Below are 13,556 nucleotides of genomic sequence, written 5' to 3' on the forward strand. Positions count from 1 at the left end.
ACCGGGTTCTTTCGCAGTATGTATGTGGTATTTTCTGGTCTGCCCTGTCGTCTGCTCTGTGTGACCTCACGCTACGGGTTCAAACTCTGATAAACACAGGGGTATTTATGAGCGGTTACAGTAGGGCCTCATATTTAGGAAGCAGCGGGTGAATCACGGTGTCAGCACCCTTTAAATAACACTAACATTACTGATGCATAGTAATGGATGAACTCAGCACAAGGTCACCAGTTAACATAACCAACACGTGGATCGACAATTCAGTCGGCTAATTTTGGGGATCGTGCCGAAATGCTTCCTCTGTGCCATCATAGAGGGGCTGGATAGACACACTGGCTGGAGACGAAAGTATCCGCTCTTAAGCACCTTGACATGCAACCAAGCTTGGACATCATGCTTATCCCAATACACATGCAAGCTTACACAAACAACACTCCCAAAGTGGACTGTTTTTGTCTGCACTTTAATTAAACAGAACATACAGTGCCTTGCATAAGTATTTGCCCCCATGAACTTTTCCATACAGTGTAGTGGTACAAAACTGCAACTAAACCACACTTGGTTTTGTTTGTCATAAATATACACAAGATACAAGGTTAGTGATAGAAATTCTGTATTTTCCGCTAAATCATTTACGATTTTTTTTTTTAAGTTGTTGTTGCATAAGTATTTGCCCCCAGGAACTTTTCCCTACATTGTAGTGGTACAGTACAACATGTAACTAAACCACACTAAACTGTGGATGTATGTCATAAATATACACAAGCTAAGCAATGGAAATGCATAATAATGCATATTCTGCCTAATTATTTAAAAAATGTAAAAGAAAATCTATTAAAGTAGCATAAATGTTCACCCTCGTCGGCATAAAACCCTTAAATTAGGGGCGCAGAACAGAGTGCGTCACAGAACCTGCTAGTTCAACTGAGTGCAGTAAGTGATAGTGTCACGTGACCTCAGTATTAAAACCTTTTCCTGGAAGGCGCATTTGTTTATTAGAGAACATACCTAAGCAAACAGCATCATGAAGAACAAACAGCTCTGAATGCTACCACCACCATGCTTCACTGCAGGGAACTCTACAACATGTAGAAATGTTCAGTGGGTTGAACACTGCAAAGCACTGTATCGCTGTGATCCATGGGTGGTCTTATATTAAGTAAACGTGATCCATGGGTGGTCTTATATTTAGTAAATGACTTCAAGTGTCTTAGGAAAGAATGAATGCAGCAAATTCCAGCCTGACTTTAAGGCTACGATTTATACAGTGAACCACAGATTAAATCATAAACCTCATTGCTGAGAGAAAAATTTTCTCAAGGCTTCCAGATTTGATCTTTTCAAATGAGATAGAATCACAAAATCCTGTTTGCTGGGAAGGAGTGGGTTGTGTACAGTGCACTAATTGTCACTTTGAATAATGAGAACGTGTGCTTATCTCAGAGGCGATCGTAACTCACCACATTCTTTAAGAGCTCGCGCTCTCTCTCTCTCTCTCTCTCTCTCTCTCTCTCTCTCTCTCTCTTTCTCTCTCTCGCTCTCTCTTTCCCTCTCGCCCACAAACACTTCAAAGGATGACCTTTGACCTAGCCTGATCTCCACGCACTTTGCATTAATACTCCATCGCTATCGTGTATGCAAAACACACACACACACATGCACTGCTCTTGTTTCAGGCCTGGTTTAGAGCTGTGATTGAATGTGTGGGTGTGTTCCCTGAGTCGGCTGCAGGAAGCTCCTGACCAGTCTGAGATTCAGGCTTGATAAGTGGCGCCACTAGTGATCTCACCATCTCTGGCTGTGGCCCATTTCTCTCTCTCTCTGTCTCTCTCTCTCTCTCTCTCTCTCTCTCTCTCTCTCTCTCTCTCTCTCTTATACACACCACGTTCCCAGTCCCCATCGACACTGGCTGTGCTCCAAAAATGTCAAATATTTCCCTTAAACTGAACGAACCAGTAAACAGGCAGTCTCAGTGCCTACTGGCGCTCTGAACTCAAAGCTTGGCCTCGTTGTCCAGAGGCCCAGGGGAAGGTTGCACAAACAGGGAACTGATTATGAGCTCTTAAACTTAAGGGTAGAACTTAAATTAAAGCCCGACGTTTAAAAAATCAAAAATAAAATACACAGAAACAGATCGCTTAGCAACAGTCGGTTGTCGAGTTCTCAGATCTTATTGGTTGGTAGGTTTTTTTTTTCAAAACCGTCTTACAGGTATATCTATATACTGCATTTCTTCTAATATCTTTTTTCTTTGTTTCCATAGTAACAACTCACAAATAGGGAGCGGTATAACGGACGCTCGGATAAATTAAGCAGAACAATACAAAAAATGATTTTATTTATCAATGATCTGATGAAGGTTTCTCTCATTATTTATTATTCTTCTCGTATTTATTTACATTATTTATTTATTCTTCTCGTTTATTTAATCAGAGTTAATGTTTTCCTTGATGTTTTCTGCTGCAGGGAAATTCTTCAGGATTGCGCTTTCCTGTTGCATGACAAGCTGCGTTTTTTTAGAGAGAGAAAAACAACAGGTGGTGAGAGATCGACTTTTATAGCTGCTTTAACAGAAGTAATAATAGGAAAGGGTTTTTTTTTTTTTTTTCTTTCCAACATTCCACAACAAGGTAACTATAAATGCATAAGAAAACGTAAGCTGTGTTGTTCTTTAATCAGTAAAGTAATGGTGCTTTATTCCATACGTCAATGTTAAACAAACACTGAACACACGTGTACGGCGAAGTTAAGCTAATGCAGCCGGTCCCAGAGGTCCAGGTCCGTCTACGGACAGCATGTGCTGAGAGAGAATTTATTCCACTTGGAGGTTGACAGGAAACAGGGTGGTCTCACTTTTCAGCCCACTCACACGATCTGAAAAAACCCTTCTTTACAGTATGTCTCTTCATCTCTCTTATTCTCTTTCTCTCTCTCTCTCTCTCTCTCTCTCTCTCTCTCTCTCTCTCTCTCTCTCTCTCTCTCTCTCTCTCTCTCTCTCTCTCTCTCTCTCTCTCTCTCTCTCTAGAATCCTAATCAGACAGGTAGTTCACTACGGTGTTGTCTGCACCTGAGGAAGAAAGTGGATCAGCAAACACATCGAGTCTGACACAAACTGTCATCGCCAACACATTCACACTGAAAGGGGATTAGACGTGCAAGTGTTTACACGTCAAACTCGGATGAAAGCAGGCATAAATAACGTATGACGCTTCCTGTAGGTTTACATAATGAACGCATAATGAGGTTTAGACAGAAAGATTCACACATATACAGTACAGTTTACTCACCTGAGCCTTAAAGGTAAAATATTATTAAAGCATTTGAAGTGTATAATACACAAATAAAGTATACTTACAAACTGAATGTATAATACAATGATCCGGATCCGGATATGGATTTAAACTTGAAGTGGGCGTGGCCTAAACCCAGAGGTTTATTATATTCATTCATTCATTCATTCATCTTCTACCGCTTATCCGAACTACCTCGGGTCACAGGGAGCCTGTGCCTATCTCAGGCGTCATCGGGCATCAAGGCAGGATACACCCTGGACGGAGTGCCAACCCATCGCAGGGCACACACACACACACTCATTCACTCATGCAATCACACACTAGGGACAATTTTCCAGAGATGCCAATCAACCTACCATGCATGTCTTTGGACCGGGGGAGGAAACCGGAGTACCCGGAGGAAACCCCCGAGGCACGGGGAGAACATGCAAACTCCACACACACAAGGTGGAGGCGGGAATCGAGCCCCAACCCTGGAGGTGTGAGGCGAATGTGCTAACCACTAAGCCACCGTGCCCCCAGGTTTATTATATAAACTGGAAATAATTTATATGTGTTCAATCAGATTTAAAAAGACAACAGGATCATATAATCATATTTGAATAAACTCCATTTAAACATATTTCGGATTCTTAGATTAGATGATGTAGAGTGAGCTTGATCAATTCATATCGTTTTGAAGCTTTAACCAGTTACAGTGCCCCTAATTATATTTAATACAATTTCTATAGAATTACATGCATGGTATTTAACCATGCACAGTAGAATAGCACAATGTTCATGTGCAGTGGATTTTGACCTACTAGTCTCTCTTGGTTGTACATTTCCACCTGACTATAACGGTTATAGAAAGGACATTATTTACATTTCCATTATTTACTCTCTGGTGTCAGCCAAATAAGAATGGGTTCCTTCTGAGCCTGGTTCCTGTCAAGGTTTCTTCCTCAGATCAACCTCATATCAAGGTTTCTTCCTCTCATCATCCTCATATCAAGGTTTCTTCCTCTCATCATCCTCATATCAAGGTTTCTTCCTCTCATCATCCTCATATCAAGGTTTCTTCCTCTCATCATCCTCATATCAAGGTTTCTTCCACTCATCATCCTCATATCAAGGTTTCTTCCTCTCATCATCCTCATATCAAGGTTTCTTCCTCTCATCATCCTCATATCAAGGTTTCTTCTTCTCTTCATCCTCATATCAAGGCTTCTTCCTCTCATCATCCTCATATCAAGGTTTCTTCTTCTCTTCATCCTCATATCAAGGCTTCTTCCTCTCATCATCCTCATATCAAGGCTTCTTCCTCTCATCATCCTCATATCAAGGTTTCTTCCACACATACTCATATAAAGGTTTTTTCCACTCATCCTCATATCAAGGTTTCTTCCTCACTTTATCCTCATATCAAGGTTTCTTCCTCTCATCGTCCTCATATCAAGGTTTCTTCCACATCATCCTCATATCAAGGTTTCTTCCACTCATCCTCATATCAAGGTTTCTTCCTCTCACCATCCTCATATCAAGGTTTCTTCCACACATCCTCATATCAAGGTTTCTTCCTCTCATCATCCTCATATCAAGCTTTCTTCCTCTCATCATCCTCATATCAAGGTTTCTTCCACACATACTTATATAAAGGTTTCTTCCTCTCATCCTCATATCAAGGTTTCTTCCTCTCATCATCCTCATATCAAGGTTTCTTCCTCTCATCATCCTCATATCAAGGTTTCTTCCTCTCATCATCCTCATATCAAGGTTTCTTCTTCTCTTCATCCTCATATCAAGGCTTCTTCCTCTCATCATCCTCATATCAAGGTTTCTTCTTCTCTTCATCCTCATATCAAGGCTTCTTCCTCTCATCATCCTCATATCAAGGTTTCTTCTTCTCTTCATCCTCATATCAAGGTTTCTTCCTCTCATCGTCCTCATATCAAGGTTTCTTCCTCACTTTATCCTCATATCAAGGTTTCTTCCTCTCATCGTCCTCATATCAAGGTTTCTTCCACATCATCCTCATATCAAGGTTTCTTCCACTCATCCTCATATCAAGGTTTCTTCCTCTCATCATCCTCATATCAAGGTTTCTTCCACACATCCTCATATCAAGGTTTCTTCCTCTCATCATCCTCATATCAAGGATTCTTCCTCTCATCATCCTCATATCAAGCTTTCTTCCTCTCATCATCCTCATATCAAGGTTTCTTCCACACATACTTATATAAAGGTTTCTTCCTCTCATCCTCATATCAAGGTTTCTTCCTCTCATCATCCTCATATCAAGGTTTCTTCCTCTCATCATCCTCATATCAAGGTTTCTTCCTCTCATCATCCTCATATCAAGGTTACTTCCACTCATCATCCTCATATCAAGGTTTCTTCCACACATCATCCTCATATCAAGGTTTCTTCCTCTCATCATCCTCATATCAAGGTTTCTTCCACACATACTTATATAAAGGTTTCTTCCTCTCATCCTCATATCAAGGTTTCTTCCTCTCATCATCCTCATATCAAGATTTCTTCCTGTCATCCTCATATCAAGGTTTCTTCCTCTCATCCTCATATCATGGTTTCTTCCTCATATCAGGGAGTTTTTCCTTACCAAACTCTGGCTTGCTCATTATTCATAAAATATTACTTTATTATTTTTATTCTATGTTTTTTAACACTTCTGTAAAGCTACTTTAAGACTGTGCTCATTGTTAAAAGTGCTATACAAAGATATGGGACCAAATTAAATTCTCATTATTCATAATCCACAGTTCAATCAAGTGGAAACGATTCACAAATTGGAATGAAGTCAATTCATCAAGCTTTTTTCTACTGTACAAACTCATGAATACACTGAAATCTCACAGTGCCACATTCACACTGTCTGGTCTTTGTATGTACAGCAAACATCATATCTAACCTTCTTCCTTCTGTATAAAACATCTTTGTTCTTGTCCCACTGGATCCCAGTCCAGATACATTTGTCTCCGAATTCGTATCCATTAGGAAGACATTATTTGTGCATTATGAATAATGTATTTGTATTCGGGTACATCAAGAAATACGAGTGCAAACGAAACACTTACAACGAATTACAAAATCATTCGTATTTGTGGAGTAGCATTTGAAAACAGGTAAAAAAAAATCTTGTATGCTTTAATTTTTTATATAGATATATATCTATATAAAAAAAAATTCTAAAATAATCACAAAGTATTTTTACCACTTTTATATATTTAATTTTTTTATAAATATTTTTTTTAATATATTTTTTATTTTTTTATATTTACCATTTTTTTTTGTATTTTTGTTATACAGAGTTTTGTATATGGCATTATGTATTGAACAAACAAAAAATTAAGAATGCTGACATTTTGTTTCATTTGTTTGCAATTCATTTTCACGTATTTCTGGGTCCAAAAAAAAAAGTGCCTCGTGTCTCATTCCTTACTCAGGGACATGTAATAAATGTGTCCAATGAAATACTTCCCAGGACCAATTTGTTACGGATGTGCCTTATCTTGAAAAGTACTTACTGTAAGTCAAGCCCCTAGACATGTTCCACCCTGACTTCCTGTTTCAAAGAATAACATCATGAAGCAAGTTTATGGGCAGTTTAATGCCCCTATGTTCATGTTTTTATGAATCACCAGCTTACGGGCTCTAAAGTCTTTAAAGTGCAGACTGGATTTCACAAATATATTAATAGACTGTTGTTTTGTAATAGTGATTTATTAGAAGTGATTGTGTCTGTATGTGTCCGTATGTGTCTGTGTGAGTGTGTGTGTCTGTGTGTGTGAGTGTGTGTGTGTGTGTCTGTATGTGTCTGTGTGAGTGTGTGTGTGTCTGTATGTGTCTGTATGTGTCTGTGTGAGTGTGTGTGAGTGTGTGTGTGTGAGTGTGTGTGTGTGTGTGTGTGTGTGTGTATGTGTCTGTGTGTGTGTGTGTGTGTGTGTGTGTCTGTATGTCTGTATGTGTCTGTGTGAGTGTGTGTGTCTGTATGTGTCTGTGTGAGTGTGTGTGTCTGTATGTGTCTGTATGTGTCTGTGTGAGTGTGTGTGTCTATGTGTGTGAGTGTGTGTGTGTTTCTGTATGTGAGTGTGTGTGTCTGTATGTGTCTGTATGTGTCTGTGTGAGTGTGTGTGTCTGTGTGTGTGAGTGTGTGTGTGTGTCTGTATATGTCTGTGTGTGTGTGTGTGTGTGTGTGTGTGTGTGTGTGAGACCATGGAAGAGGTGGACCATGGAACTCAAACACTTTGCTGTTATATCGTCATTCACTTTTGCCACGCTAGTGTTAATGGTGTAAGTGCGATGCCATAGTTACAGGTGCCAACTGCCTCTGTCTGCCTCATATCCTCACACCGACTGACTCACCAGAACAAACTCATGCTCCCTATTCGTCTGCCCTTTTCATAGCCGTCCACTCTGTATAGAAACATCCACCAAGGGATCAGGATTAAAACAGGAATAGTTATTATTATAATATCAAACGTGTTTGATTCCTCTTATAACGCAGTATTTTTGTGACCGTTTCTATTTCTTATCCATTTAGAGTTACATTTATGTCCTTGAAACAAGTTTGCTCTTGTTAGTGCTTGTTATAACATCTATAAACAGACATTCCTCTCTTTACTCTGTCTTGATACGAATACGGTTTTACGTGTGACAAAAAAAACCTGACAGTGGAGACTCCATCCAAAAATGTGTTACTATAGAAACGGTAAAATTACAACAATTGCATTAATATATACCCGTGATTTGCTGTTCGAGCTGCTGAGCTGCTGTTTGGACCAATCCTAAACCGAATCAAAAAATTTTACCCTTGGCATTGTGCATTAATGTGCAGCTCGCAACAACTTACAACCTCTGCCCCAGTCAATAGCCTCTGGCGCCATACCCGCACGCCCCCATCACTCAGGCCCTGACACACTGCTCCGGCAACCTGTTGCGGCGTGAAAAAAAAACGTGTGGGTGTGTGAGCGAGCGAGCGAGAAAGGAAGAAGGTCATGTTGGCTTTTTGACGGTTCTGTGTCTCCGAAGGTTCCCAGCTCTGCATGGGGTGTGTGTTTGTGTGTAACATTAGACTCTTTCCTCCTTACAGAGTGGCCATTCAATCCTTCTGTTCAATACTGTCTTTCTCTTGTAGCTGCACCAGTGGACGGGGACCAAGGAAGAAGAAACAGGAACGTGCAAAATGGCATTTTTAACCAACCACCGTGCATTAATGCAGTCTGGAGCTTCGCTTTATGAGTAATCCAAAACGGAGGCTGAAAACCAGCTGGTCGCGTTTAATAGTAGTTACTGACAGTCCATCTAAAGAGACACAGAGGAGACACAGACACAGGGGCAGAGGGGAATACAAGGGTGTGACACAAGCAGACAGATGCAGCTGAATCCCTGGACATCCATGAGGAATAAGAGAGAAAAATGTTGATAATTTAAAGACACACACACACACACTCACATATTTTGGTCTAGCAAAATCTGTGAAATGTGCATTCACAAAATATATGTATGAAACATAGTTGGTAATATAATGGATTTAAAATGTTTTTCTGTAATACTCTACAGATGATGTATACTGTAGCAGAGCTGTTCAGAATCTGGCCCCAGGGCCTGCAGACAGATCTGAACTGCTCCAAGGCTGCTCTGTAAAGGTGAATTTCTATCCTAGTGACATCAATAATAATAATAATTATTGTCATTATTATTATTATTGTTGTCATTATTATTATTATTATTATTATTATTATTATTATTATTATTATTATTATTATTATGGATTAATTGCAGCTCGGCCTGTTTCGTGTACAGATGGACAACGACAAGTCATTTTGAATTGGATTCATTATTGGAGTTGGAGCTTGTGCTTAATGTACTACATGATATCAATGGGTCACGTGACCAACAGGGTCACGTGACCCACTGATAAAGTTTGATTTAAATCAAAACATCAACCCTTATTTGGCTTGATGATGTCACTGATGGAACTATGACTCAGCAGTGTGGCGTCTTCAAACCATCAGTAGCAAGTGAGACATAGACATAGTAGTGCGATTATCGGCAGGTTTACAGCGATTACTAGCTATTTTAAAACGAGTAGAAATTTATCAGCAGTATTTAACATCATTTTTGAAGCTTTTATTAGTGTTTTACCAGCATTTTACCAGAAGTTTAAAAGTAAACAACAACATCCAAATTCCACAATGGTTGCAGTGTTTGTTGGTGATCTTCACCCAGAAGTATCAGATCTGATGCTTCTAAATAAATTCAATCATGCAGGACCAATTCAATCGGTCCACGTCTGCAAGGACAAGAAGACCGGCTTCCCGCTCGGCTACGCCTACGTCAACTTTTACCATCGAGCCGACGGTAACATTAGTTTAGTTTAATATTACAATCACAATTACGTGTGTAATTTACTGTAGTATTTTATAGTTTTATTATGTGGATATGGTCATGTTTTAAATGGTACAACAAGATATGAACATGTATTTTGATTAGATTAGATTAGATTGAACTTTATTGTCATTACACATGTACAAGTACAAGGCAACGAAATGCAGTTTGGCATCAAACCAGAAGTGCAATAATCATCAACTGCAAGATGTACAGTATTTACAGTATGAGTACAGTATTTACAGTATAATGAGTTATATATAGAGTATAATAAACAGATACTATATTGTCTTGTTTTTTTTATTATTGAAGAGTATTTTTTATTGATATTAATGACTTATTTCTGTTCCTTCAGCCGAGCGAGCTATACAGATGTTCAACTTTGAACTTCTAATGGAGAGACCCATGAGGGTCATGTGGTCCCGATGGGAACCCACTGCGAAGATTACCGAAGGGTGTAACATCGTCATTAAGAACCTTGATCCGTCCGTCAATGGAATGCTCCTGAAAGGCCGCCGAATGTAAGCCACGTGTGAATTAATATGTTTTTACCAGCCAGGGTTCAAATATTAGGGTTCTTTACATTCCACTTTAACTTACTGCTTAAGATGTATTGAACTCTTTACATTGTTGACACAATTTTGCTGTAATTTTGCTGCCGAAGACATAACTTCTAACAGCAGGATTTAGATAAAGAGTCTAAGAGCAGCTTCTCTGTCGTGTTACAGCACCGTCGAGTACTTTAAGTCTCGGGAGGAGCCCAAGGCTGAAGACCAAAACCAGGGCAACAACTTGTACATCAAGAACCTGGACGACAACATTGACAATGACTGCCTGTACAGGACATTTGCACAATTTGGAACCATCAAAAGTGCAAAGGTCACTTACAACTAATAATTGCTCCCATTTTATTCTCAATAATCTCTATCCACTTCCCCTTACTGAGTGAAAAGCTTTCTCTGTGCTGATTGTTCCTCATGGTCCTGCCTCTTACAGGTGATGATGGAGAAGGGGCGTTCAAAGGGGTTCGGCTTCGTCTGTTTTACATCATCCCAGGATGCCATGAAAGCCATGAACGAGCTGAACGGAATGATGTGGGGCAAGAAGAAGATCTACGTTGGACTGGCTCAAAAGAAAGAGGAGCGCCAGGCTCTCCTACAGAGAATGTTCAGGAAGGAGTTCAGCAGTCCTGCTGTCAAGACGCCTTGCTCGGAAGACCTTGTCCAATCTGTGGAGACAGCTGCCACAAAATACATCGTGGAGGCTGTGGAGACAGCTGGCCCAGTGGACACTGTAGATGGTGTGGTGACAGATGCCCCAGTGGACACTGTAGAAGGTGTGGAGACAGCTGCCCCAGTGGACACTGCAGAAGGTGTGGTGACAACTGCCCCAGTGGACACTGTAGAAGGTGTGGTGACAACTGCCCCAGTGGACACTGCAGAAGGTGTGGTGACAACTGCCCCAGTGGACACTGCAGAAGGTGTGGTGACAACTGCCCCAGTGGACACTGTAGAAGGTGTGGAGACAGATGCCCCAGTGGACACTGTAGAAGGTGTGCGACATCCACCCCAGTGGACACTGTGGAAAAAGCTCCAGCTACACTTGAGGTACCGAACACATCTACATCTGTGGAATCTGTATAATGATAATATTCTGCATGCTTAATATTACAATACAGTGTACGATAGATGCAGATAGAGCATGCACACACACACATACACATACACACACACAGAGGGATCTTTATTTATTTATTTATTTATTTATTTCTGACTTCTGCATTTTTTTTTTCAGGAAACCATGAAAATGAAGCATAGAAACAGCAAAAATTAGAAAGGGGAGAATAAGAAGAAGATGAAATGTCACAGACAATTATTTTAAATATATTGTAAACATAATTTAAATATATTGTTGTTTGAATTTTTAATACATTTTAAGAATAATCTCTGTGTATGTGTCTTTATTTCCAACTCAAGAGCATTGAAATCTGAACATTTAATTATCTAATAAAAGATATAATCTAATACAATAAATATACAAATATAATAATAATCTAAAAAAAAACTTTATAAACACAGTGAACACAGTGACAAATTAACCCCATGGAGTGAAAATTTCATTCTGTTAAGACGATTAATTTGGCCGAGTTAGATAAAGAACGAAGGTCCAGCTGTTGCTGGGATTTTAGCGGCTCTTCTACATCCTTGCACATTCTCACTGCCATTGTTTGACTCATTTGCTGCCCGTGATCGCTGAGGCATCAGGGAATAATCTTCACATCATGTCTTACAAATTTTAGCATTTTAGCATAAATTCTTCAGTAGACCACGAGCATGCTAGTTATCTCAAAAACCTGAAGCGATCTCAGATCTCTAAATCTTAGCTTGACCTACTTTGTTGGATAACAGGCATGAACACTTGTGAAATAGCTGGTGGACAGATTTTGTATGCTTTTTTAGTGAAAACAACTTGAATTGGCTCATGGTTCTGCTTGGCCCATGGTTCCTACCAATGAAGACTCATATAATTCCTTTTATTTATTCTTTTTAAATCTTTAATGTCGATTATGAGAAATTTCCGCAAGCTATTTAGTACAAGGTTTCTATATTCATTTGATTTGCTGGATTATGTATGACGCTCCTATACAATACAGTGAAAAGAATGAAATCAAGGTCATGTAGCTGTAAAGGTTGTGGTTCTCTGTAGCAGATGCAAAAATACCTCAGCTGTAACAAAGGCTACGGTTTTCTTTCCATCCCGAGGAGATATACAGTGAAATCTATATCCCTATGACATCGTCGACCAGATGCCCGAAACTGTCTCGTCTTGCTCAGGAGAGGCATGAAAAATACATGCCTGTACTATAGCTCTTCTTTTCTGTCTTCCTGTTCTCTCTCTCTCTCTCTCTCTCTCTCTCTTTCTCCCTCTCTGTGGTATGATTCAATCAGTTTGATGTTACTGATCTCAATGATGTATGATGCCTGCATGTAGACTCCACCATGAGGACACTGTGACCTACTTATACACATGCGCACATTGTGTGTGTGTGTGTGTATGTGTGTGTGTGTGTGTGTGTGTGTGTGTATGGACAGTCTGGTGTATGGCTACTATCTAGGCTTTGCTGAAAGTCCAGTGAAATGTGATTACAGAAAAATATTGTTATCCCGCACAATACCGTATATTGACCTCGCCCATAATTTAGTGATACAGTTTCTTCTGAAGTTTCTAAGCTAATTATAACAATTAGCTGTCAATCAAATTGCTCCCTGACTCACTTCATAGTTCTTTTGCTTTATAGACTGTGCTATATAGAGAACTGTACGTAATCCAAGCTAATCTAAAAGTCAATCGAAATCCTTTCTTTGTGTGTACATATACACATATACTGTATATATGAAGTCGTGGCGCTCTGGTATTCAACCCCAAGCTAAATGAAAGTGCTATTAACTAGACAGTAATTAAATTCCCCAGCTCTCTGTAAGGTAGAATATTTAATTAAAAATGATTAATAATCCTGCTTTGATCTTTCCCTCGTTTAGGAAATGTATGTATGTGTGTATCTGTGTATGTATTCATGGCCATCCTCTGACATAGATGCTTGCGAATGCAGGATTTTTGCAAGTGTTTATTTGTTCCTGTATGCCACAATAATGTGTTGAAGCTAACAGCTCTGAAGCTGAAAAAAATCACAGAATCTCACAGGATGTGAGATACAGAGTGTTTCTTAACACAGTAACAGCTGAAGGCACTGGTACATTGCACAATATCACAGCATTACACAACCCCCCTACCCATCATTTTTGCAGACGTGATAACAAATATGCACTCACACACACACACACACACACACACACGCACACACACTGCACAAGC

At 39.7% G+C, this 13,556-nt stretch overlaps 1 protein-coding gene across 1 annotated transcript; it reads left to right on the forward strand.

The window, feature by feature from the left end:
- The first annotated feature begins 9,328 nt into the window (after window positions 1-9,328).
- LOC132844045 (polyadenylate-binding protein 1-A-like) lies at window positions 9,329-11,552 on the forward strand. The gene is made up of 5 exons (XM_060867203.1): window positions 9,329-9,656; window positions 10,039-10,204; window positions 10,412-10,562; window positions 10,680-11,290; window positions 11,478-11,552. Exons 1-5 carry the CDS (start codon window positions 9,491-9,493, stop codon window positions 11,485-11,487), a joined length of 1,104 nt encoding a protein of 367 aa, XP_060723186.1. The 5' UTR covers window positions 9,329-9,490; the 3' UTR covers window positions 11,488-11,552.
- The last annotated feature ends 2,004 nt before the right edge of the window (window positions 11,553-13,556 follow it).

This window comes from Tachysurus vachellii, chromosome 4 (assembly GCF_030014155.1).
Source record: "Tachysurus vachellii isolate PV-2020 chromosome 4, HZAU_Pvac_v1, whole genome shotgun sequence".
Lineage (NCBI taxonomy): Eukaryota > Metazoa > Chordata > Actinopteri > Siluriformes > Bagridae > Tachysurus > Tachysurus vachellii.

Excerpts from the sequence above, each read along its gene's own strand:
- LOC132844045 (XM_060867203.1), top strand. The coding sequence starts at position 9,491 with ATGGTTGCAGTGTTTGTTGGTGATCTTCACCCAGAAGTATCAGATCTG. Across the intron at positions 9,657-10,038 it reads CTTTTACCATCGAGCCGACG|CCGAGCGAGCTATACAGATG; the intron begins GTAACATTAGTT and ends CTGTTCCTTCAG. Across the intron at positions 10,563-10,679 it reads GAACCATCAAAAGTGCAAAG|GTGATGATGGAGAAGGGGCG; the intron begins GTCACTTACAAC and ends TGCCTCTTACAG.